The 27,077-nt window shown below is 45.9% G+C and overlaps 1 protein-coding gene across 1 annotated transcript; it reads right to left on the bottom strand.

Annotated features, from left to right (window-relative positions):
• Positions 1-612: 612 nt before the first annotated feature.
• On the bottom strand, positions 613-25,780 carry KCTD19 (potassium channel tetramerization domain containing 19). Its single transcript, XM_054579104.1, has 16 exons — positions 25,763-25,780; positions 23,956-24,252; positions 13,176-13,326; positions 12,210-12,401; positions 10,835-10,966; positions 8,750-8,960; positions 7,506-7,666; positions 6,036-6,139; positions 5,446-5,588; positions 5,169-5,252; positions 4,778-4,892; positions 3,771-4,395; positions 2,362-2,553; positions 2,049-2,203; positions 1,620-1,721; positions 613-726 (listed from the first exon to the last, which is right to left on the bottom strand). Exons 1-16 carry the CDS (start codon positions 25,778-25,780, stop codon positions 613-615), a joined length of 2,796 nt encoding a protein of 931 aa, XP_054435079.1.
• Positions 25,781-27,077: the final 1,297 nt, after the last annotated feature.

Genomic DNA, 27,077 nt, shown 5'->3' with positions numbered 1-27,077 from the left:
CCTCTCTGATGTCTATGTTCATTGGACAGACTGGCAGGGGCCTCTCCAGGGGAATCTACTGCAGAACCAGAAGGAGCAACCCTGATCCTGGGCTCCTGGTCCCATGTCCCTTCCTTCTGTCGTCTTCTCCAGCTCCCACCCCAGAGCAGAGGCCGGGTGTTCCCATGCTGTAGGCTGGTGGGGCACTCAGTAGAACTAGGCAGGGACTGGGCTGCCCCACTCCTCAGGAGGAGCGCAGGCGAGGTCCTAGCAGCTGCTTCCCCAGCCCTGGCCTCAAAGGCAAGCCCACTCTGTTGGGCGTTCACTCTTGCCTGTCCTGGCTCCCCAGGCCCAGCCCCTTCTTACCTGGGTCAGGTTGGTTATATTGACTCAATGCCTTTTGAATAGCTTTCAGTTAGATTTGTTTTCTAAGATTATTTCACTGGTTATGTGGTTTTCCGCATCTCAGAGAGGAAGTCTAGGCCTTTGATTTGTGATTTGCTTTTTTATTTGTTTACAATAAAAAAATAGACTGATGCACACCCTCGGATGGGCACATGCATTCTGGGTACATTCTTGGTTCAAATGAGTCTTGGAAGTTTGGGATATGTGGGGACAGCATCTCTGATCACCCTAACCGTCTTGTAAGTACTTGCCGAGAACAGAGTAAGAGACAGACTTAGACAGGCCCCTCTGGATGAGCAGGTCAACGCAGGAGCCATATTTCTTGGCGAAAGGCAGTGTCAGCTGGAAGGAAAAGCCAGTCTTATCCCTGATTTCCAGGCCGGTCATCTACTCTGTGTGGGCAGGGTTCTCCCGGCTGGGCAGGCGCAGGGACAGGATAAGGCCAGTTGTTGGGAGACTGATACTTTGGGCTCAGTTCTACGCAAGGGTATCTTACGGGCTGTGGCTAAGAGTGGCTTCCAGGGAACTGAGCAGATGCCCAAAGGATCGGACATGTATGTTTCCTGCCACTGTTTTTCCACTTTCTAGCTGTAGATGTTGATTTCACCTTTCCAGTCAGGCCAGGGGCCTAATAATTTAGCACTAGTATGTTTATGGTAAAGATGTTATAATGATGTACTTGATTATAAAACTACCAGATTAATAAGAAATTAACTAATTCTTTTTCACCTACATGTTTAACATAAACTTTGAACCCTAAAATTATGTTAAAGAATCAAAAAAGAAAAACCCTGGGTCCTGGTCATTCTTTTGTCCTTACCAACATTTCTTTTTCTTTGTAAAAATGATTTAAAGCAGCTTAAATATGAAAGGAATGTTCAAAAGTGGTGACATCATGGTTGATTAAGTAGGTGAAGTTGGTATCACCTGTTGGAAAGGTCTGACTCTCAACAGTTTCTCTGATTTCAGCATCCCAAAACCTTGGGCTTGTGTGATGTGCTTCCCTGAGCGTGGCCAGTGTTGTTAGTGATGAAGGCAAAATTTGTTATTATTGGAGGAAAACCACAAAAAGAAGCAGCCTCAATACTACTTTTGGGCCAGTCTGGACTGGTTAATTTCAGACACTCTTCCCCCTGCCCTCTCCCAGACCCAGGGACCTGAGGTTTAGCTGCCTGCCGTGCCATCTGAGGTATCTGCAGAGTCACCATTCCCAGTGGGGTGCAGGTGGCGCTCACCTCCACCCAGCTGTGCAGGCGTTCCTGGGTATGCCGGTCATCCTTGAAGCCAGCGATGGCCAGCAAATCCACCACAAACTGCTTAGGGCTGATGTGCAAGGCCTGCCAGAAGAGCCCACTGTCAGGCAGGGCTGGGGGCAGGTGCCTGACACATTTGCTCTCAGCCCCTCAGAGTGGGCTGCAGCGCAGGGCTTCCCTGGGCCGGCAGTAGCTGCAGGGACGAGTGGTCACTGTCACTCTGTACTGCCTCGGCAAAGGCTCGGTCCAGATGACACTGCTCTATCTTCCTGTTCCTGTTCTTGCCACCCTTCTGCCCCTGACCAACCCTCCCCCCGCTTCCCCTTCCTGGCTTGCTTCTTGCCTTGCACTGCTTGTTGTAGGGCAAGGGGACAGGAAGAGTAGGAACATGGCCCAGGGCCTGGCACGTACCCACAGCCGGTTGGCTAGGGAGACCACCTTGGCTGTGATGGCTTTGGGGTCCTTTTGTCTGATGGAATCCAGGATGATGTCAGTCAGGAAGCGGTGACATTTCTGTGCATAAAACATCTCTTCCCAGGACAGAGAGAAACTCAGGAAAGTCACCTCTGTGGAGGAGAGAGTGGATGTGGCCCCATCTGTCCACACCCAGGGCTGTAGAGGCAGCCTGCGGTAAGGGCTCATGAGGGAGACTGTCCCCCTGAAGGACCCCAGTGGGGCCAGGGCATCCCCACAAGGAAGCGCAGGCCTGGCTCCAGATCCTCACCTCGGGGCAGGGGGCTGGTGGTGGGCAGTGTGCGCCTCAGGATGTCTATCTGTGTGGTGTAGACGATGCTGTCCTCAAAGAACATACAGGAGCCATCACTGCCCACCACGGGGGGGTGGCTCACTTTGAGGATGACCCCTGCACTCTCTAGGTCACTGGCTTCAGGCAGAGGCTGCTCAAGAGCAGGGCTTTCTGTAAAAACAATGTGGGGAAAGGGTTTTTAAGCCATCTCAGAGCTCAAGCAGGGAGCGGACCTCTGGGGACAGGACCCCAACCTTCCCGCAGCTGCTGTCTCCCGCTTTCAGAAGTGGCACCTGGGTTGGCAGGACCTGTCTTGGCTCTCCTCTCTTCATCGCCCTGGAATCATTGCAAGCCAAATCCTGAATTTCAGAACTCCAAGAAATTCTCCAAATTTCTCTGTTTAACTAAGACTGATACCAAATAAGGCTGATAATAATCCAACCAGGGACTGGAAATCGTTGTAAAATTATAGAGTGAGCTTTTTGGGTGAGATTTGATGTATGTCCACTCTGAAAAGTATGCTTGACAGACCAACTTGGGGCTTACAGTCAAGGCTCAAGAAGGCCCCTCCAAGTAGGGCTCAAGCCACTAAAAGGGAAGGCGACAGAATATGTACAGTAGGAAGGACTTTGACGGAGCAGAGGGAAGAGTGGCAGTCAGCACACCTCCCTGGTCTGCTCTGCACCGCTCCACCAGACACAGCACACCTCTCCCTTCAGCTCCGTGTCCATCCCACCTCCGTAACCATCCACCTCCTTGCAGTCACCCAAGCCAGAAACCTGACCCCTGGGCCCGAATCCTTACTCCTGTCCTCCCTCATCCTATCTAGCCAGATTCATCCAGAATGACACTAACACTTCCCCTCCTGCTGCTGCATTTCCTATGCTTCTGGATGCAGCGTTCTGAATGCACACCTACGTGCTTGCTCCTTCGTTTAAAATACTGTAGTAGCTACCCACTCCTGTTAGGATCAGAACAAAGTGCCAGGTCCTGAACTTGGGCCCGAAGACCTGCTCTAATGACTTTGACTTCAATCTTATCTCCCATCCCTTCTCCTCTGAAGCCTGGCCTCCAGCTAGACAGATGACTTGGTTCCACAAGCACCAATGCTTCCCCTTCCTTCTTCTGCTGACTCTGCAGCCTCCCCGCCTCCTTTGTGCTCCATTATACCATAAGCACCCACTTCCCATATGCTTTCTGTGGTTTCTCAGCCCCTCAAGCCATGCCATTGTGTTGGTTATATATGTGTGTCTGCTGCTTGGCACAGCTGGCATGGGTGAGTGCAGGGTTCTAGTGCCCCTTTGTCACTCACTCACTCTGTGGCCTTGGTCAATGTTTGCTTTGCCTGTTGGAAATGAGACTTAGGTCAAGGACGGGACAGTACTCACCTCTCTCCCTTGACCTCTGCTTGCCCCAGTCCTTCAGAGTGACAGCTCTTTTCATGGGGAAGTATGGCTTAAACACTGGCTCTGGTCCTTTGTCTTTGGCTCCGGCTCCAGCCCCTGCCTGCAGACCTGGGTCCTTCTCTGAGACAGTGGAATGGCCTTTCCAGGAAGCTGAGGTGTTGGGCTGGGAGGCAGCGTCACTTCCCAAGGGGAGCTGCAGGGTGTCCTCCAAGGAGCTGCTCCGGGGAGCCGGCAGCGGCTGGAATTCCCGTTGTTTGCAATTGACCATGTCCCATTCCCTCACCAAGGAGATGAGTTTTTGCATCGGTGTGACAGGAGGATCTTTGGTTTCACATTTCTGTGTAAGGTTGACTGTGGCGGACTTCTTCTTGGGGGGACTTTCAGGGCAGGCACCCCAGTGTCTGGGGTTGGCACATAGGCTGGAACAGTGGGAGTATGTGCTGGGGTGGCCTGCTCGCTTGGCACCTCGGCACAGGGACATCTGGATGGTCTGGGGGTACTGCTCAGCCTCCTCCATTTGGCTGGACCTGGCCAGGGTCCCCCTGGCCTTGTTCCATGGAGTCCTGTCATTGCCGTCCTGGAAGTCCACAGGTGTGCAGGCTGCAGTCTGGGGAGGGAAGGCACAGCAGCTCTGGGCATGTTGTGCTTCCACATTGGAGCCTCCCCAAATCTAATAAGCCAGCCGCTGAGACTTGCTCACCCAGAATGATCCCATCCCCCATATGGTCATCCCTCTGAGCTTTGCAGTCTGAGTGGGGGTGGTGTTAGCCGAGGCCTCTTACACCCCAAAGGGACATGTTATCAACATCCCAGGCCACAGCAGCCAACACTTCCTGTGCCTCCTCCCAGGTTCAGAAGCCAGTTTCTGTGCTAGGAGCCCATGTAGGCCCTGCCCGACTCTGCTCCGTCCCTCAGTAGCAAAGCCTGCCCTGAGCTTTGTGGGAGTGTCCCTTGAGGACAACACCAAACCAAAGAAGGCTGGGCCTTACCTCTTTGGCATCTCTACTGAACTCCGCCATGGACTCTGGCCCTTCTGTCACCACATTCAGCTTTCTAATGGGAAAAGCTTCTTCATTTTCAGATTCTTTCTCCTGAGTCCATGACCTGCAGACTCCAGAAAGGATTCGTTAGTGAGCAGAAACTTGTACTAGCCCATCGATCGCCCAGGCAGTCTGGCTGAGAGTGAACTCTCGACAGTGGGGGAGAGGGGCTTTTACAGGGTTTTACTTAGGTCACTGCCCAGCCTAGGCCAGCCCTACCCCCTTAACCGTAAGGGGAATGAATAGGTCTGACTGGGAGGTGGGACTTAAAACAGGTTTCCCCAGAGGAATGTAAAGGAACAAACTCCAGAACGTGGCTTCTGTGGCAGAGTCCCCTTACTTGTACGCCTCACATTGGACAAGGGCTTCTGAGAGGGACGGGATGTGGTATTCCTCCACCTCCTGGCAGAAGAGGGGCCATTCCCTGCGAATGACAAGATGTTGGGCCGAGCGGCTGGGTGAGAGGATGGGTGGAGGCATAGGCCTCCAGAGCTGCTGCCTTCAGCAGCAGTTCACATGTTGGAAGTACGATAACCTCTGCCCTGAAGGCTGCAAACTCAAGTTCCCTTTGTTACAAAGGACGGGGTTTCATCATGCAATTTCCTTCCTTCACTTACTTAAATTCAGATGGCAGAAACAGTTTTCCAAGTCTCAGGAAGTTGAGAACATGTCGGAACATTTGGCCATCTCCGTGGATCAGCAGAGTCTGTCCATATGTAATCCAGTACGCTCTTTGAGGGTTGGACAGCAGTTCTGGATACTGCAAGGGATTGGACACCAGACTGCTAGTCTGTTAGTTAAAGGGCTAGGTCTTTAGTAAGGGTCAGATTGGTCTTCTCTTGCTTCATTTTCCTGACTATTCTAGAGCAGAGGCTTTGGGATGTTTTGGCCACAGGGAGCCATATTGGGGAGCAGAGTATCTAGGGAGAAGCATATCATCTCTTCTTCAAGTTTTGCTGGTCCCTAGACCACTCGAGGCATTTGGAACCCCACCCTACCTCCTTCTCAATCCAGGCCCCCCAGACTGGCCTCCTTCCCACCCAAACTCCTGCCGGCCTTCCCAGCCTGCTGTTTTATGGTAAGAGCAGGGAGAAGGTCCTTGTTCTAAGCAGGTGATGGAGGCTGCGTGAGGGTCAGGTGACAGGTTCCAAAGCAGCTCAGCTACAGAAACCATAGGGAGAGTGGGACAGCCTGGGGCTGGCTGTACCTTCAGCAGGGTCTGCAGGGTGGTTGCATACCAGTGGCTTCCAACATAAACCTTGATGATCTGTTGAGGGGAATACACAGTAATTTCTGCCATCCACTCCTCATCTAAGGAAACCAATGAGAAGAAACACATCACATGGGCCAGAATGGAAATTTTGACCAACAGTGTATTGCATATTGAGTCAATATCTTCTTCAGTCATACTGTGTTGTCTACTCTGAGAGGGAGCTGAAATCTCTGACAGCAGCCTTCTCTGCTGCTCAGGCCTCCCCTGGGTGGTGAGGTGGGTTTGGAATGGTAGCGTGGAGGGCCAGCTGGTGATTCTGGGAGGGGGGAGTGTAAGCCCTTTGGAATCCCCACCCCAAGGGCACTGCTGACCCACCTCTCTGAAGGAAGCTGGACTGATGTTCCTGGCTATTGCCAACTGCCTTAGGTTTCTGGCTGGTGAATGCTGGGTATGTATCTTTTCGTGCAGCTACTTAGACTGGAGCAAGGAGTCCCTCGTTATGTTTGTGCTTATGGTGTGGTGAATGTCATAGAGCTAGCGCACTCTGACAGTCGATTCACCATCACTTCTGTAGAGAATAAGCCTCTAAACATGTCTGAAAAATGTGACTTCCGGGGACAACAAGACTTAGGCTTTGTTATAATGAGTAGTTTTTGGTTTTTTTTTAAAAAGATTTTATTTATTTATTTCTAGAGAGAAGGGAAGGGAGGGAGACAGAGCAGGAGAGAAACATCAGTGAATGGTTGTCTCTCGTGTGCACCCCAAACTGGGGACCTGGCCTGCAACCCAGGCATGTGGCCTCTCAGAATTGAACTGGCGACCTTTTGGTTTGCAGGCTGGCACTCAATCCACTGAGCCATACCATCCAGAGCTGTTGTGATGAGTTTTGTAATGAGTGAAGAGTACAGAATTAGATTATAATTAGGTAAGAGGTACAAGTTATATAATTAGACTGTGAGCTCTATGAAGATAAGGACTGGATTTGTTTTGCTTACTTCTGTATACCTAGTGTCTACTTTTGTCCTTGTATATGGTAGGTGCTCAATAAATGTTGAATGTTGCAGAATGACAGTAGTACAGCATAAACTTGACCTGAAAAACTGTTTCTTAATAGGAGGTTATAGGTAGATGGTGAAAACAAAACTGCCTTTGGACTCAGATTTTCAACTCCAGCTCAATCATGATCTAACTATGTAATCTGAGCAAGTTACATCCCTGAGCCTGGCAGTGAGGAGCAAAGGAATACAGTATGTCAGCACCCAGAGCTGGGGCTGGCATGCTTTGGGAACTGTGCAGCCCCACAATGGGTCAGTCTGTAATGTTTGAGGCTACTTGTGGGCTTGGGGTAAGGTGGGGTCACTTAACATGAAAGTCTCCCTGGCCCTGGCCAGCCTTATCTTTCCCCTCTGATCCTCCAGACCCATCCCTGATACTAAATTCAAAACAAGAAGCTTCTGGATTTACTGAGTACATCCATGGGTGCCAGGGTCTTCGGCTCCAGATAAGTCTTCAGAGCCACTTTCATTGGCTCATAGGTGATGTCCTTCTTGTCCAGGAAGGCACACAGCTCATACACCTCAGAAACGGTCTCAGTCAGGGGCAGCCGGCAAGTCCCTAGCCAGTTCCTGCCCAGAGGAAAGGCCTGTCACAGAGAGCCTCAGCACTGTACCCAAGGGAGTCCAGCCTGTCAACTCCATGTCTAGAATGTGTTGCCCTAGGACCGCTTCAAACCTGTTGTCACTAACATCATTTGAAATCTGGTGGCATCTTCTAGGATAGTAAGCTTGAACACACAGGCTCACCCTTTTGGAGCTGAGCGTGACCTATTTCAGCAAAACCCTCTAAACTGACTAATTGCAAGCCTCCAGGCCCTGTCTCAGGTTGAAAAGCCAGGCCAGGGCCCAGCCATTTATTTCCTGCCTCTGTAAGTATCTGCCCAAGACATCTGTCACTATGTGGTGACACACCATGGTCTTGGTAGGTTACTAATATCTTTGTGCCCAAGAGAGTTTGAACACCAATCCCCTGCCTCCAAAGGCACTTGTCTTTGCCCTCTGTGACGTTAGGGGTGGGCCACAAAGGCCCACAACAACAATATTAGGGTTGTTCCACTCCGAACCTCAGTTTCCCTTTCTCTAATACAGGATTGGAATCCCTGCCCCTGCACTAATGGAGACATTCTGAGCTCATCCCTCAAAGCAAGGGCCAGGCATCACCTCTTCTGGGGCATTCTGAGCTTGTCCCTCAAGACAAAGGCCAGGTATCATATCCTTTGTGAAGCTTGCCTTGCTTTACTTCTGGTGGACTCATCCATAGCTCTGGCCTCTCTGTGCGTCCAGTGAGTCCCCTAAGGGATGGGGAGGACCCTTGTAGGAGGATATGCATGGTTGGGGGACAGTAATGCTTAGCATCCTAAGGGTTGACTGTGGCTTGGTCACCTCCGACCTAGCACAGGGTTAGAACCAGAGCAATGGTTTGCAGAGAACAGAGATCTGGAGGCTCTAGACCTTGGGAACCCTTGCACCCTGGACCAGCCCTCTCCTCTGAGGCCGGGCTGCAGTGGTGGTGGTGGGAGTGGCTAAAATGATGGGTTTGCCTCCAAGGACACTACTTCCCTCTGGCTGGCGGGCAGGGCCCCAGGTTAGTTCCTAGAGAAACATGAAGCCCACCATGAGCGGGACCAAGCTGTTCTCCTAGAAGGGCCTTACTTGACATGCTGGAAGAGAACCCCATTCCCCGTGATGTACAGTCTACTTCCGTCCAGCGTGCTCTCGATGCGCAGCTGTCCCAGCGCAGAGTCTGGGTACTTGACCAGCACACCCAGGGCCATCATGTACAGTGGCTTCACAGACTCCAGGCTTGCTGCGTGACCCCCCTTCCCGGGGCTCGGGGGAGGACAGGAGGTCCGGGAACAGCCACCTGTGCCGGGAGAAACTGGTGACTCCTAGCCGGGTCTCAGTCATACCGGTACTGAAATCTTTGGGTCACATTCATACTGCTGCTTTGAATTAGCACTGAGGAGACTTAGAGGGAGCTTATTGCCTTGCACAGCTCAAATCTGGATCTTCTCAGAATCAGTATAATTTTTCATATTCTGAGTCAGGTTTAGAGGGCAAAGCTGTTTGTTGGGAGGTAAGGTGGGAGGAGAAAAAGGTCTGCTGTATCACTAACATTTGGAGTTCAGAATTTTCAGTGCAGCAGCCATCTGGCCCAGCCCCTGCAGGAATCTCCCGTAGTTCCAGGCTCTGCTCTAATTACGTAAATAGTTAGCACTGCAGCTTCCCGGATCCACAGGATATGTCACTCCTGGGCAGAATTTCCCCCAAAGACACACTATGTGGTGTGTCTTTCAGGTTGCGCATTTGGATGGCTGGCTCACGGGAAGGAGCTTGTTCTCCTGCAGTGGGCGCAGAGCACAGTGCACAGCGGCAACAGCGGGCTGATGGGCGAGCTGCTGGGTGATTTTCATGGGTTTTCTCCGATCCCAAGAGCAGCCCTACAAGAGGGCCAGTGCTATCCTCACATCACAGATGAGAAACTGTCCTGAGAGACTAATTAAGCACCTTGTCCCAAACTGCAAAGCAAGGCGGGGGCAGCACTGGGATTTGAGAGCAGCTCTGTCCATCTCTAGGGCTACTGGGGCCATTTCCCTTCGGTGTGGTGCTCTATAAACGGCAAAACCCACACCTGTGCGGGGGCTGCTGCACGGCTGTCAGAGCCTATCTGCAGGCGCGCTGCCTTCCATCTTCACACGGCCCCTGGGGGGCAGGCACAGCTCTCAGGGACCCATGTTCTCTGAGGAACAAAACCTCTTAGTGGATGGATTTGAAGTCATATCCCCTTAAGTGGATTGTTAGAGCCTGAGACGGACTCCTGAGACCTGCTGCAGGGTGCCATTGCCCCCAAATAGGACAGGACTCCATTTGCTGGGGAGGGGGTTGCGAGAGCTGGGCCTGGAAACAGGGAGAGGCCTCTTCCCATGGGATCAATGCCTAGTGGTGTGCAGGACACACTTCACATGCGCTATACATTCTCAGTTCTGTACATTCTCAGAATGCCAGCTGAGGTCACACTGAAGTAGCAAACTCCTTCAACATGCACAGTAGCTTCCATGGATATGCAGGAATTGCAAAACAGGATGATGAAAAGCAAATAAAAAACGAGGGGAAGAGCAAGCAGGAATGAGGTAGGGCCGGGAACATGAAGGCCTGAATGAGACCAAGGTCAGGAAGTGTCACGAGCAGGCAGAAACAGACACAGCAGCCAGGGGTTTCGAAATAGGGGACGTGGGAATGTGTGGGTGGGTGGGAACATGGAAGCACTAGTGAAAAATTTGCTCAAACATTTCCCACGCTGCCCCCCCCCCCCGCCCGCTGTGCCTGGAAGACAAAGGACAAGAATGGCAGGTGGGTGCTGCAAATTCCCCATGGTTCACTCCTTCCACAAGCAGAGCAAGACTGCCCTGCCCTTGGAAAGTATGCCATCAGGCCCAGCCTCCCTCCCTAGGACATTCTGGCCTCGTTTTCCTAGCTGGGCTGAACTGGTCTACCTATAGCCCCTGTTGGCTGTAAGCCACCCACCCTCAGTGAGGAGGCTGAACAGACAGGCCACACAGGACTTCAGATCGAAATTCCTCTTCTTGTATTCTAAGACAGCCCAAACACCTGCTCTCTCACAACCACCCAAAGCCCAAAGTAGTCATGGGAGGGGAGATGTCTGTTCTTGGCTGTTCCAGCTCAAGCCTGATGACCCCAGAATATCAAGGGGAGGGCAAGGTGCCCCCGCTGACCTACCCATGTTCATCCGGTATAGCCTTACAGCTTCAGTAAGCGCAGGGATTTCTAGAATTTCCACTTCTGCTTCTAACACATCTATGTTGGAGAAATTATCCGGTAGTAAAATCTTCTGTGAGCGAAGAAAATTCACTTGAAAAGCAAAGGAAAACAAAATGAGTTAATAAGGTTATTTCTAATTTAACTGAAAGTCCAGGTTTTGACAGGGTTTTGGTGTTGCAACTTATCCTAGGCTCTCCTTGTTCTGAAACAATTTCTAAACATACCTGGTCAGATTAGTTAGATTTAAGTCTGTGGTTTTCAAGGTGAAAGACCCACGAATTACTTTGTTTTCCTGTATTTGAGTCCATGGGTGTGGTCTCCTGTGGCCTGGCCTGAGGCTCCCAAAACAGGACCTCCTGGTGAGCCCAGTGGCGCCGAGACTTACCCTGTGAGTCTTGACCCAAGAGCAGGTCATTCCAAAAGAGGGAGTTGTCTTACTGCTTAGAGAGGAAGGGCCCAGCTGAGGCTGAGTTGGCAGGTGGCACTTGCAGTTTGTCCCTGCCTGGGTTGCAGTGTGGGAGGCAGAGATGGAGCCAACACTAATGTCCTGTGTGAATCAACCTGGAGATTCAGAAGCACGTCACGACAACTTTCCAGGTGACTATGAATATGAATGGCTGGGGGTTCCAGGCATTTGGGACCCTAGTACAACTAGGGTGTTTCCTGCCCTATTCATTTAGGCGGCAGGAACGTCTTAGAATCAAAGAGGTTGTTCAGTCCACACCCCCACCAGAGCTTGTCCTGGGGCAGTAGGGAGAGGGAGGCTCTCTTCTGTCCAGGGTTGAAGACCTCATCCCTCCATAGGCCACTAAACTCAAGTGGACAATTCTACAATGATTCCGGGGAAGCTCATTCCCTTTTATTCTGAGTTTAGTGGAAGTGAGAGCAGGAAAGAACCATCCTTTGAAACACCCCTATTTTCTCATTTTATGGTGAGAGAAAGTGTGGCCTAGAGCCCACTTGGATACCTAAGGGCAGAACAAGAAGAATGGCTGACCTTGGAGGCCAGCTCAGGGCCTTGCCCTTCACACCAGCTCTTGTGGTCCCTGACACTACCTCAGGCAGTTGCCAGTGCTCGCTCACAAGCAGGCCTTCCCCAAATGGACAAGGGGTAAGATAGCCCTGAGGCGAGCGGGAGTCTAAAGCTGGGGTTCTGCCTGCCTCCAGGAAGGCTGTCATGCTCCCACCACCTCTGCCCAGGGAAGCTCCTGAGGCTCTAAGCAACAAGCTGGGCCTCCACAGAGTGTGGGTGGGGCGGGGTGGATGGGTCCTATCAGCCCACCCCTTCTCCCACCCCCACCCCTACATTACCGCCCTCCCACAGCGCAGTCACCAATGAACCGGAACTCGCTGCACTCGCACTCGATCAGGGCCACAGTCTCAGCCAGCCACAGCAGGTTGTCTTCAGTCACCAGGCTCGGGTGCTTGGCCACTAGGTCTAGGGGCAGGAAGCAGTAGTGTACTTCCTCCTCCGTGTCTAACAGTGGTGTGTCCATGAGCCCCAAAGGTGCCTTATCATGTAGACCTGGAAGAGAATGTGCAGAGGGGTGTCACCACCTCCTAGGGACCAGGGCTCTCAGAGGCCGCCAGGGCTCTCCTTGGTCCAGGGGCCCCAGAGGAAGCTGGAAAGATCCACCCTGGAGATGGTCCCTGCCAGGTGCCCCCATTCTCTGCAGAGGTAATGCTAAGGGTTGGCAGGAGTGTGGTGGGGAGCAGGGCATGGAAATCTATTTTTTCTACAGTGAAGGGCAGTGGGACATATGAAATTTTGGCTTTTGTATCCAAAGTCATTAAATTCACATTAGTTAATTAGTTGGTTCTTTCTAATTGATCAACCATTATGACCGGGGTAAAATAGATCCTTTTGACTCTCCTGGAAGTCCAAAACCCGTCCATAATCGTGAAGTGTTGCTTGGTGTCTCCAGCCAATATATACATACTGCAAGGCACCCATCAGTGATCATTTGGGGACATCTCTTGTGTGGTAGAGTGACTTGAAAGGACGGTGAAGTTCCCTGACTACTAGGAAGTGTGGAATGCAGCCCAGCGCTGCCCAAGTGAAACCGATATGCGGAAGAATGAATGCTGAGGAGGATGTTCAGCGCCAGTGTGTAAGCAGCCATGGAGAGGGCACGTGGCAGGGGAGAAGATCAAGGAGGTGATGGTGAGGTAGAGAAGTCATCCAGAACTAGTTCAGAAATCAGGGTACGCTCTGGATGGAAGCCACTTCTGTTAGGATGAGGAGAAGGGAACTGGTGGCTTCAGGCAGGGTCATTCTACACAGGGTCTGTGATTGTACCTGTGAAGGCGGGGCTTTTTATAGGAAATTCTGAGGGTTTGCTGATGCACTTCCATGTTCGCCAGTAGTTCAGAGATGCTCTCTCGGCAACAGGTATGTCTGCAGGCCGCACACGTAGATGGTGCTTCCCTTCCTTCAGATTATCTAGAGTCTGTTAGGTAAAGAAGATTGCTGCTTTGAAAATTCTAAACCAAGTAACTATCTACCAATTCTAGGGTAAAAAAACAGGAAAAATAATATGTGGCTTACTTTGGTGAAGTGTTTTGAAATAAAATTAATCACACAAAAATATAAAGATTTAGGTCTGTAAGATGATATTCAAAATTTCAATGATAATTTCTCTTCTGATTTTTTAAACAATATTTTTGGGTTATAGTTTATGTAGGTTAATAGAGATTTATCTTATACAATCTTGGGGTAATTTACAGTTAATGATTAAAAATGAGATTTTCAGTTATCATTGCCTCTCAAGAATTCAATTACCCTTTTGGACCTGTTACAAGTGTTTGGCTCTGCTTGTTGTTTGCGCTCACCCTAACCATGGAATGTGGTTAAGGAGGAAGTGGAGGTGGCACAGGGTACATTTTCCAAAGCGCTTTCACTCATTTGCTTATTTACCCTAACAGCTCTGCCAGACAGATGTGGTGTTTGCACTCCCATTTTGCTGATGAGGCTTTTGTGGTCAAAGGATTTGTGACTTGCCCAACCAGTCTTCCTAGTGCAGAGCTTCTCCATTTCAAAGAGCAGGTGACCAGGGATTGGGCTGAGGCTGGAGTGGAGCACCCCACCTAGGCAGGGCTGACGCCCAGGGCAGAAGGTGGGCTGGGTGTCCTCATACCGCTCCCCCTCAGGGACCAGTTTTCCCACAAGAGTCCTGCCCTAAGGGCAGCTTATTATAGCATCAAACCTATTTCTTCTGTCCCTAGCTTAGAAGAAAATAGAACTTTCCTAAGAAATTTTTGGTTATAGCTGGAAAAGTCAACCTGTAAAGGCACCACATGACCACATTTTTGTCTCTAAAAGCCTCGTAATGGACAGAACCCCTCAGATTCAGTATGAAACTAATAAAAGAACCTGCTTCTAATTCCTAGCTACCCAGGTGAAGCTCTTGTGAATCTGCTCATGGGAATCTTGAGGTTTGAGAAGAGCTCTCTCGTGGCTGTAGCTATAAACTGCACCCCCGTAACTGCTTGAGGTGTGTGAAAGGAGAGGACCAGAGTGAGTTTTCCCTGCTTTGGGTGGCTTATGGACTTGTGGTAGGACTGGGGTATGAGGGTTTACTCTGTCCCTTAATAGCTAACATTTGTTGCCCAGTCACTTTCAAACTGAATCCTCTTGCCCTGGCTGGGTAGTTCAGTTGGTTAGAGCATCATCACAATAAGCCAAGGTTGCAGGTTTGATCCCTGGGCAGGGCACACACGAGAAGCAACCAGTGAATGCATAAATAAGTGGAATGACAAATCTCTCCCCCCTCACTTCTTCTGCCCTGCCCTTTTTCTTTCTTTCTCTAAAACCAACCAATCAAATAAATTGAATCCTCCTAAAGTTCCCCCAACCCACAAAGTAGGCTCCAATATTTTCAGTCCCATTTAGCAAATGGGAAACAAGGCCCAGGAAGAGAAAGAGTACTCAGTGCCCCACGTGAGTGGAGATGCTGGGAGTGGGACCAGGATTCTAGGGCCCAGGCTCTTAACCGCTGCCCTTAACAGCTGCCTCCCACTTGTCACTTCACCTCTCCAAGCCTCAGCCTCCTCACATGCGAAATGGAGATAGTAAAATCTGGGCAGTGTTGTAGGAGTTAAAGCAAATAATGTAAATGTTAATTTCCTTTTTCTTAGTGGTCAGAACCCAAACCACCTGTCCACATTCATCTCCCGCCATTGTTTTGACCCCATCCCATCATCAGTGACACTAAATTCCACAAAACTCCAGACATTCCTTGTTCCATGATGCCCCCTCAACTTTATGTATGTTGTTCCCTCTGCCCAGAATACTTCTCTTCTCCCTTCTCTGCCTGAAAAGAGTGGAGCCTACTCCAGTCAGAGTGGGCCACCCCCTCCTTTGTTCCCACAGACCCACAAACATCTCTGTCTGGGCCCCCGGCTTGGCGTCAGGCCTGTCCTCCACCTTTACTGAGGCTATTGTAGAAGGACTGTGTGGATGCACCCCCAACTTCTAGTTGAGATGCTAGTGAGTAGTAAGGAGCACAGACTGCTGTGTTAAATGAAAGAATGCACAAAGATGGAGGGCTGGAGGGGCGAGTTCTCTGTAAGGCAAAACAAAGTGAGACATGGGGAAGCCCAAAAGTTACTGTTAGAGAAAGAGACTGCACTGTAAAACCTGAGAAAGATGCCGAGTATCCAAAACCATAGGAAAGCCAGCACAGGAGTACAATGGGAAAAGCCCAGGGAGTTCAGAGGGCAGTAAAGACAGTGATTCTAACATGGGACCTGTAGTCCAGGGAGGAGATCTAGGGGGAGAGGGACAAGGACAATGGAGGAGAGGGAGAGAGCCTGACAGGAAGAAAGGGCTCAGCTTGGGTCTGATTGGTGTTGGACTGACAAATGTTGGATGAAGCTGCAAGAAAAAGAGAGTGAAATTAGGGAGAGCCTTCAAGAGACAACATACCATTCCAAGCTGACCGCATCACAGGAACTTGAACCTGCCATTTACGTCACCTGCAGATTCAAATCCTGCAATTCTATTTCAGTGGAAGAAACAATGGTGCCCTTGAACAGCTTTAAATTGGCCATCAGGGAGGGGAAAGATTGGGGAAGGAAAATCTCTGCTTGGGAGAACAGCCTGTTTGAGGATGGGCCTGGATGCTCTACCTGGAGGTGCTGCTTGGTCCCCACACGTATCCTTCGGGGTGGGTTGGCAATGACGGTCCAATTAGCTTGAGAGATCTATTTTGCAGAAATGAAATCTCCCTTTCTTGCTACTTCTACTAATGTAAAGTGTGAGCAGTACCATTCCCCCCAAGAAAGTGTGCTGGACAAATCTTAAAAAACAAAAAATACAAGAAAACAAATCCACAAATCACAATTCCTGCCAGTTATTCAAATCATGCTGCATGCACTGGCCCAGGAGTCTCAGCTAGGTTATTTTCTAAACTCTCTCAGTCAATCCTTGTTCTGCTTCTAGAAATCCAAGGCCTTCTACTCACGGGAACCCGCTTGGGTGCCGTAAGAATCCCCAGAAAGCATTCTCCAACTCCTCACCTTGTTTTATTGTCCTCAGTAACACCTATTTATCTCCCCTAATAGATATAACCTCCAATACCATGAGACCCTTCCTGTTTGTTCTCTGCTATATTTGCAGTACCCACAACAGTGCCTGTGGGATCTCAATGCATTTCTGTGGCAGGAAGGGAGGGCACTTCAGAGAGCTAGGCTTTCAGCTGTCCTTTGCCTTTGCCACAGAGTGTGCAATTGGTCTTCTATGGACTTCGATTCCACTTCTTTTTTCTTAAACACCTTATTTATTTATTTTTAGAGAGAGGGGAATGGAGGGAGAAAGAGAGGGAGAGAAACATCAGTGGGTTGCCTCTCACAGACCCCCAACTGGGGACCTGGCCTGCAACCCAGGCATGTGCCCTCACAGGGAATTGAACCAGCAACCTTTCAGTTTGCAGGCCAGCACTAAATCCACTGAGCCACACCAGCCAGGCCTGCATATTACTTCTAGGATTTTTATTCTTCATATGTTATGACCCAGAAAGTAATTAGGAGGAGGATTTCTTTAGGGGAATAGAGACTTGAATTCAGATGGCTAATTGATAGCACAAGGATAATGTTGTATTTGGCATAGACAGCAGTGAAAAATGTCAATCAGAAGCAACATAAAACTGATGGTACTGGGCCAGGTGTGTATGTATGTGTGTATGGGTGCCAAAAGATGGTTGACAAGTGCACTGCTTGCAGAGCTTTGGGACTTAACAGAGGTTTTCCAAAGCAGCAGCAGCTCAGAGATGCCTTATGCTTTGATGTGGGCTGTTGGAAGGAAAGTGATAGTGAAGGAGCTTAGGGGAGCTTGCAGACCTCCAACTGACTTGTAAAGGCAGGGAGGGCCAACACCACTCTGAATCACAGAGGAAGCAAGGCTGGGAGAACACAAGGATGTGCAGAACAGCGCTATCAGCAAAATAAGCCAAATACGATACAGCGGTCACCATCTCAGACCTGCCCCTCCACTGCCAGCTCGTTCCCTCACCCTGCAGAAGTAGAGTCAGCCTTCACAGGTCATCTTGGGTACATCATTTAATGTGCCCTCAGCACATGTTTATTAACACGTGTTACAGGCTGGGTCCTGCAAGAGATGCTAGGAATGCAGGCATGAAAAGCATACAGGCTAGTGAGGGAGAAAGACATGAATGCACACGATTCCAACAGAATTAGCACTAATATAAGAGGAATTAACTCCGTTATGAGAGCAGACAAACAAAATATCTGCCTGATAACGTCAGGCTAGGCTTCCCATGGGCCACATTTAGGTTAAGTCGTAAAGGGGAAGAATTCTGGGAAGAGGTAACAGGAGAGAACATTTGGGGTGCTAAGGGACATGGCTTAGCTTCAGGGTGTGTGTGCACACACATGCCCATGTGTGCTCGTAGGTGTGTCTATGCCTTGATATATGAGCCAGGATTAGCAGATGGGCCATCCTGGGAGAAGCCCTGATGCCATGTCAAGGCATTTACACCTGAGTTGCCCACTTACCCATATCCACAGGCAAGTTACACTGTTGGAATGGATATCTGCTGTTTGTTATCTTCCTTCCCAAGATCACAGTGGTAATCTGTCTTCACATGGTGAGTAATAGGAAATGTAAGACACTCATTCATCTGTTTTCTTAAAAAGCATCATTTGTGTGATCAACATAAAACTCCCTGGCTCCCTTGAGCACAAGGAATGCAGGCGTATTTAGGTGGCTCGCTGGTAGAATGCTCACAGGTGGAGCAATATAAGTTTCCAATTAGAAGTCACTGGGAGGCAGTGAAAAGGAAACACAAGTAGCATGAGCATGTACTGTCAACATACTAAGTCCTCAGTGGACTTCAAGGGGGCAAATAAAAAGGAATTGATAGTCTGTCATGAACCTTGAGCCCTTGTGAGTGACCCTGAAGGGAAATTTCACACTCTACAGTATGAACTGTGACTCCCAACCAAGCTGATAGCATGTGAGAGTCTTGGAGCAGTTTATATTTAGACAAAGGGGCCTTCCCGAATTACCCAGAAAGTTCTAGGAAGCATTGTGATGTTAATGTATAGACCTTGTAACGACTACTTGGTATGACCTCTGTGAACAAGATATGACATTCCGAAGTATCCAGGCTATAGATTTACATACCAGCTTTGATAACTCTGAAATTTATGTTTCTAGACCAACTGCTACCATGTATTCCAGACCTATACATCCAGCTGCCTCTTCACTGTCACCACTTGGATGTTTAGTAAACACCTATTTCATGCCTCTCAAACTTAACACATTCAAATCCTAACTCCCAATTTCCCCTCCTAAACTTGTACAATCCCCAGAATCTACTATTTACTTGGTTTCTCAGGATACAAACTAAGGAATTATCCATTCTCTCTCACCCTACCTCCAATTCATCAGCAAACCCTGCCAATTCTATCACCATGACACAGCCAGAATTTGAACACTGCTAACTCCACTACGACCACTTAGGTCAAACCACCGCCATCTTTCACCTGGATGCTGCAGGCGCCTCCTAACTGATCCTCCTGCTCCCTCTTTTGCCCCATTAAAGTCAAGGCCAGGAGTTGGTACATTTTTTCTCTAAAAAGCCCAACAGTGTATATTTTAGACTTTGAGAATATGATCTCTGTTGCAACCCTTCCACATTAGAGTTTGAGAACAGCCATAGACAATATATAAACAAATTCGCATGGTTGTGTTCCAATAAAACTTTGTTACATGACATTGAAAATGGAATTTCATATATTTTTTTGTGCCAAAAAATATTTTTTCTTTTGATTTTTTTCAACCACCTATAAATGTAAGAAACATTCTTAGCTCATGGATTGCACAAAAATGGTAGTGGGCTGGACTTGGTCAATGGGCTGTAATCAGCTGAATCCTCGTCTAATATGAATTTCACATTATATAAATGATAAAATTTACCCATTTAAACCGTACAGCTCCATGGTTTTTACTATGTTCACAGAGCTGTACAAACATCACCATGATCTTATTCAACACCCTAAAAAGAAACCCTGTATAGTCACTACCCATTCCTTCCCATCCTATACCCCAGCCCTGGACAACCACTAATCTAATTTCTGTCCCTATAACTTTGCCTATTCTGTGCATTTTACATAAGTATAATTATACAAGATGTATAATTCTTGTGTCTGGCTTCTTCTTTAGTGTGTTTCTTTCTCTTTTTTTAAAGATTATATTGATTTATTTTTAGAGAGGGGAAGAGAGGGAGAAAGAGAGGGAGAGAAACATCAGTGTATGGCTGCCTCTCATGCGCCCCCTACCAAGGACCTGGCCTGCAACCCAGGCATGTGCTCTGCACTGAGAATTGAACTGGTGACCCTTTGGTTTGCAGGCCAGGGCTCAGAGCTGGTATAGTATGTAGCCTTGGCACACCAGCCAGAGCTAGCATAATGTTTCAAAATTCGTCCTTGTTACATATTTCATTCCTTGTTATTGACAAACAATATTCCATTGTATGGATATACATTTTATTCATCAGCTGATGAATATATGGTTATTTCCACTTTATGCTATTATGAATAATGCTGCTATGAAAATTCATCTGCAAGTTTTTGTGTGGACATCGTTTTTATTTCTCTTGGACATATACATAGGAATGGAACTGCGAGGTAATATAGTAACTTTATGTTTGACTTTCTGAGGACCTGTTTTCCGAAGAGGCTGTACAAATTTACATTCCTATCAGCAGTGTTTGAGGGTTCCAGTTTCTCCACATCCTTGCCAATACCCGTTATTACCTTTTTGATGATAGGCATCTAGCGATTATGAAGGGGTATCTTATTGTAGTTTTCATGTTGAGCATCTTTTCATGTGCTTATTGCCCATTTGTATATCTTCTTTGGAGAAATGTCTATTCAAATCCTTTGCGCATTTTTAAATTCAGTTGCCTTTTTTTTGTTTAGTTAAAGGAATTCTTTATGTATTTTGGATACAGGTCCCTTAACAGATACGTGATTTGTAAATATTTTGTTCCATTCTGTGTGTTGCCTTTTCACTTTGATGGTGTCCTTTGAAGAATGAAAGTTTTTAATTTTGATGAAGTCCAATTTATCTTTTTTTTTTTTTTTGGTTGCTTGTGATTTTAGTGTTATACTGGAGAAACCATTGCTTAATACAAGGTTCAATGATCTTTATTTTTTTATTTTTAGAGAGAGGGGAATGGAGGGAGAAAGAGGGAGAGAAACATCAATGTGTGGTTGCTTCTCATGTGCCCCCTACTGGGGACCTGACCTGCAACCCAGGCATGTCCTCTGACTGGGAATTGAACCTGCGACCCTTTACTTCGTAGTCCAGTTCAGTCCACTGAGCCACACCAGCCAGAGTTCAATGATCTTTTTAAAACTTGAATGTGATCAGTTTACTTCTTTCTTCAAACACCTCCAAAAGCTACTTATGACATTTAGAATAAATTCTGTATCTTCAGTGTGGCCTGTAAGACTCTGCAATATCTGGCTCCTGGCTTCCTCTGACCTCATCTTCTACCTTTGGCATCTCACTGCCTCTCATTACACCTGACAATGGCTTCTGATTCTGCTCCTTCCAAACCACTCTAACCTCAGGCATTTGTGTTTGCTGTTCTTTATGTCTGGAAGCTCTTTCCCCAGACATCTGCATGACTTGCCCCCTTTTCACTAAGGGTTCTGCTCCAATGTTGACTTGTCAGCTATGCCTGCCCTGACCTTGCCAGTTTCCCCAGCCTCAGTCACTTGCTGTCTCCTTACCACATACTATACATACTATACATTTGTACACTAAAAAACAAACAGATTAGATATGTTTTATTCTATCAACTACATTCCAGTATTACAAGGACAGTGATTGCTAGAATAAATAAAAACTACACACACTAAAGAAAATCATATAAACACGTTCTGAAACCCCAAGAAGTCCTAGAATACAGAAATGCTCTCCCTCTTCACTGTTACACAGGAAGCACTGCTCCATTCTCCATGGCACTTACCTCTACCTCAGATTGGATGGCTATAGGGCTCATTCTTATATCTCTAATGCTGGACCTATGATTGCTGCTCAATTCACAATAAATGTTATATTTATAATCAAGACAATAATAGGTATCAAATGTGCTCTTTGAAGGCCAAAGCTACAAGCTGGGGGAAGGTGGGATGGACAGGTGAGTGGGTGAGTGGGGGTTGGGAGAGAGAAAGGGGTGCGAATATGGAGAAATGAAGGGGGTGGATGGCACACCAGCAACGTGAGTCCAGATGCTTGTCCTCTAGAAGCTTCCCATCTCATTCTTCTTGTTGGTTCCTTCTACATGGCTTTCCAACAAGGCCTACCATGTTACAAATAATCCTGAGTTGTATATTCCACCTGTTAAGTGCATGGGAACTTCAGCTAGTTGGAAGCGAGGTCCCATTTTTATTGTTGGAGGCTAAATCTGAAGGACTATACAGTGAAGAGCACTAACAGTTTAGAACAGTTTAGTTATGTGCTACCCAGTGTGGTAGCCATTGGTCACATGAGGCTAATGTGAATTGTCAGAGATTCACTCTAAGTGTAAAACACACCTCAGATTTTAAAAACTTAGTACAAAAATAGAATGTAAAATATATTAATTTTAATATTTTGATTACATGTTGAAATGATAGTATTTTAAATATATTGGATTAAATAAAATCTATTATTAAAATTAATGTCACCTTTTTTATTTTTTAAAATGTGCCTACTAGAAAACTTAAAACTACCTATATCATTCACATTATTTTTGCATTGTATTATCCCCTTTTATTCTTAAAGCTTATAGAAATAATGCCTGGTACCCAGAATGCTCTCAATAAATACTGGCTGAACGCATTAAGTTGGGCTGCCTCAAAAGAATATTTAGACTAAGAACTGGCAAACTCCATTTTCTCCAAGCAAAGTGTTTGTACATTTAGGCAAGAGACTTTGTATCTGAACAGGCCTTAGTAGTAAATAAAGTGATAGAAATGTGTGAGGTTGTTGATTTGCTTGAGAAGGCTGTTCATTCTCCAGCTGTATTTACACTCTGTTTCAATGAATGAATACTGCTTAAGTTGTGCCAACCTAAATGTTTATTTCTTTGAAAACACCACTTCCCAAAACATAAGCACCTGTTTTATGGTCTGTTTGAGAAAAGCCAATCCACATGATTCATTGAATACTTCTACTGATCCGCTCACAACCTGGAACTTTGGAATTGAATCAATTCATTGGCCTCTGAGGGGTTACCTCCCATTTTGACATTACTTTCCAGTTATATTTTGTCTCAATTTGGGAAGTGAAGACAGCAGAGAAGTTAAAGGGTTTGATAAATGTTTGTATTATAAGCTTATGTTCTTTAAAATGGTTCTTTAAAAAAATTGCCTTTATTTTTTTTATTTTCAGCAACGGACAAGTGACTCTTTTTCCCTACAAAAACAGTGCTTTGATAGACTCATCAGCAATCTTGACTTGCCAGGACATTTAAGTGACTTTGAAGTCACTTGTAAGCAATTCTAGTATTCCATTTTTGGGGTAATTAAAAAAACTTTTTTTAATTCAGTAGGGTAGCTCGAAAAAAGAAAAGACTGTTACAACCACTGCACTGGAGTATGTAAGCATTTTGATTTCCAAATGCATAATAACTTTTAAGAGAAAACAATTAATTATTTAGTAGGAAGTATCCATAAAAACATACATTATAAATGCTCTCATTCTTACATGACCCAGATTATGCATGGTGGACCTCAATTTTCTTCTAAGAGGTTTTAGGAAGGCAAAGTTGGTCATGCACTGACCTGCAGTGTGGCTTGCTGGGTCAGTGATTGCAGAGATAAAGTAACACCTTGTCCAGACAGTGGGACATGGAGCATGTGGAGCATGGCCAAGGGTCCTTCCCAGTTATAATATTTAGTTCTTCCAGAATGAAAAAAAAGTCATTGTTAAAAAACTAAGAATAAACCACTTACGCCACAGAAATGATTTCTGTAGTATGGAGAAAATTTAAGAAAGAAAGTAATATTCTTTGGTGATACTTTAATGGATGTAAGTAAAGGCATTTAAAGCGCTTACAATGAGAAAACAAGAAGTCTTGGAAAACAGAGAAGTGAAGGCAAAGAAAAAATTCTGCAGTTTGGAGGACATTTTCCTTTGTTGTAAATGAATTTTGTGGACTAACAGGCACAATGAGAAGTAATATTCATGATAAATCTTCTAGATTTTAAATCTCATAGTATATATAGCAAACCCTACAATTTCTAAAGTTTTCACCTTTTAAAATTCAACAGTAAAAACAGAAGAAGCTTAAAATAGAATTTCCAAGAGTCAAGGGTACCCTCTCAAGGGGTGGTAAGTTCCATTCTGGGTCAATGGTGGCAGGCTGCTCATATAGATTAAGCAGAGTCAGGATGAAATCCTTTATTCAGAATGTGCATTCCCAGTGTATTGTTTATTATTTTAGCTTACTCATCACACTTCCCCATTAAGAGGGCCATCGCAGCAACCAATATTCAACACAGCTAATAATGTAAGGCCTATGTTTATTGATCACCACTCCTAGAAGATAAGAATATCTTACCTGTAGCAAAGGCATCAGCTGCAAACCTAGTGCTTGCTCATAGAGCAAGTTCAGTTCTGCACAACTAGAGAAGGAGAGTTTGGAGGTGTAGAGGTAATAGTGCACATGCCTAAATGTGGAACCATCTCTGTCAATGAATAGCCTCTGGCTTTCCAAAGAGGTCAAAGTTGAAGCCTCTTTCCACAATAGGGAGTCTGGGAACTGAGCGAGTTTGCTTCTGGGAACTGAGAAATGCCAGCCCCCAACGTTGAAATGAAACAAATCCTCTGCTGAATCATGAGGCATGCCAGGCTCCTCCTAGAGGGGAATAAAAAGAGAGCTATGCAAGAAGTAGAAATAAAAAGCATCCACATTGGAAAGGGAGAAGTAAAACTATTTCAATTTGCAGATTACATGATTGTTCATATAGAAAAGCCTAAGGAATTCACTAAGAAATTGTTAGAATGAGTTCAACGAGGTTGATCAATATAAAAAAATCAACTGTATTTTCATATACTAGCAATGAACAATCCAAAAGTGAAATTAAGAAAACAATTCCATTTGCAAAAGTATGTAAAAGAACAAAATAGGAATAACTTTAACAAAAGAAGTATAATACTTGTACTCTGAAAACTTCAAAACATTGTTGAGAGAAATTTAAAAAGATCCAAATAAATGTAAAAAAAATCCCATGTTTATGGATTGGAAAACTTAATATTGTTAAGATGGCAATCCACAGATTGAATACAATGCCTAAGAAAATTCCATTTGTCTTTTTTAAAAAAAAAAAAAAACAACAACTGACAAGCTGATATTAAAATTTATAGGGAAATACAAGGGACCCAGATTAGTCAAAACAATCTTGAAAAGGAGAACAAAATTTGAGGATTCACACTTTCCACTTTCAAAACTTACTACAAAGCTACAGTAATCAAATGGTGTGTTACTGGTACACGAATAGACATGAATAAGTGGAATAGAATTGAGAGTTCAAAAATAAACCCTTACATTTATGGTTAATTGAATATTGACAAGGGAGCCAAGACAATTCAACGAACAGCCTTTTCAAAAAAATGGTGCTGGTACAACTGGACATTCACATGCCAAAAAGGAATTTTGGACCCCTACCTCACACCATACACAAAAGTTAACACCAAATAGATCATAACCTTAAATATAAGAGCTAAAAAGATAAAACCCTAAGAAGAAAAATTTCTTCATGACCTTGGATTATGCAATGCTTTTTAGATAAGATATCAAAAGCAGAAGTGAAACAAATTAAACTTCATCAAAATTAAAAACTTTCTGCCCTGGCTGGTGTGGCTCAGTTGGTTGGAGCATTGTCCCATAACCAAAGGGTTGCGGGCTTGATTCCTGGTCAGGGCACATGCCTAGGTTGTAGGTTCGATCCCTGGTCCAGGTGCGTACAGTTCCCAGTCTGAGTGGATAAGGGAGACAACCAATTGCTGTTTCATTCACATCGATGTTTCTCTCTCCCCTCCTCTTTCTCTAAAAGCAATGAAAAAATGTCTTCAGGTGATGATAAATAAAATAAATTTTAAAAATTAAAAACTTTCATGTTTCAAAGGACACCATCAAGAAAATAAAAACCCACAGAATGAAACAAAATATTCGCAAATATGATGAAGAACTTATGGTTTAGGCTATATAAAGAACACGTACAACCAATAAGTAAAAAAACAAGTACCCAAATTTAAAAGTAGGTAAAGAATCTAAATAGACATTTCTCCAAAGAAGATACATAAATGGCCAATATCACATGTAAAGATATTTATCATTAGCAATCTGGAAAACATACAGAACTCACAATGAGATAACACTCCATACCCTCTAGGATGGCCTGAATCAAAGCGATAGACAATAACAAGTATTGACAAAGACTGGAGAAATTGGAACTCTTATACACTACTGGTGGGAGTGTAAAATGGTGCAGCTATTCTGGAAAACAGTTCGGAGGTTTCTCAAAATGTTAAACATGGAGTTACTATATGGCCCAACAATCCCACTTTTAGGTATAAACTCAAGAGAAATGAAAATGTATGTCTACACAAAAACTTGCAAATGTTCATAGAAGTATTATTCATAATAGCTAAAAAGTAGAAACAGCCATGGCTGGGTGGCTCACTTGGTTGGAGTGTTATCCCATACACCGAAAGGCTGTGGGTTCAATTCCTGATCAAGGCACATACTAGGTTGTGGGTTCAGTACCTAGTCGGGGCACATGTGGAAGGCAATTGATAGGTGTTTCTCTCTTACATCAATGTTACTCTCTCTCTCTCTCTCCCCCTTCCTCTATCTCTAAATTCAATAAACATATCCTTGGGTGAGGATTAAAAAAAAAAGTAGAAACAACCAAACTGTCCATCAACTGATGAATGAATAAACAAAATGCAGTCAATAAAAAAGTGTGAAGTACAGATACATGCTACAACATGAACAAAACCTTAACATATTATGTTAGGAAGCCAGGCACAAAAGGCCACAAATTATATGATTCCATCTATAAGTAATGTACATGATAGGCAAATTTATTAAGATAGATTGTAGATTAGTGGTTGCCTAGGGCTAGAGAGGTGGGGGGAGATTAAGGGGTGACCATTAATAGGTATGGAACTTCTTTTTGGGATCATGCAAATGTTCTAAAGTTGATTGTGGTGATAGTTGCACAACTCTGTAAAGCTACTAAAAACTACTGAATTGTACACTTTAAAATGGTAAATTGTATAGTATGTGAATTATTTCTTAAAACTTTTTAAAAAAGATTTTATTTATTTTTAGAGAGGGGAAGTGAGGGAGAAAGAGAGGGAGTGAAACACCAATGTGTGGTTGCCTCTTAAAGCAACGCCCTACTGGGGACCTGGCCCACAACCCAGGCATGTGCCCTGACTGGGAATTGAACCAGTGGCCCTTCAGTTCACAAGCTGGCATTCAATCCACTGAGCCACACTAGTCAGGGCTTAATAAAGCTGTTTTATATAGAGAGAATTATGATGAGGTGCTCCCCACCCCACTGAGCATGTGCAGGACTCTCTTGGGATTGTACTTGCAGAGACATGACCTTATTGGGGCCATGTCAGGACAGCTGAATTCTGTGGGTTAAAGGAAGCAAAGATCCCTAACCT

This window comes from Pteronotus mesoamericanus, unplaced genomic scaffold (genome assembly GCF_021234165.1).
Source record: "Pteronotus mesoamericanus isolate MK-2021 breed Mesoamerican mustached bat unplaced genomic scaffold, CSHL_Meso_final contig_52, whole genome shotgun sequence".
NCBI classification, from domain to species: domain Eukaryota; kingdom Metazoa; phylum Chordata; class Mammalia; order Chiroptera; family Mormoopidae; genus Pteronotus; species Pteronotus mesoamericanus.
Note: the sequence above shows the minus strand (reverse complement) of the source record. Positions and strands in the feature narration are given on the sequence as shown.

Coding starts and splice junctions, on each gene's coding strand:
- KCTD19 (XM_054579104.1), bottom strand. Junction 4,893..5,168: donor GTCCAATGTGAGGCGTACAA/GTAAGGGGACTC, acceptor TGGAGTCTGCAG/GTCATGGACTCAGGAGAAAG. Junction 2,554..3,770: donor GCAGAGGTCAAGGGAGAGAG/GTGAGTACTGTC, acceptor TTGTTTTTACAG/AAAGCCCTGCTCTTGAGCAG.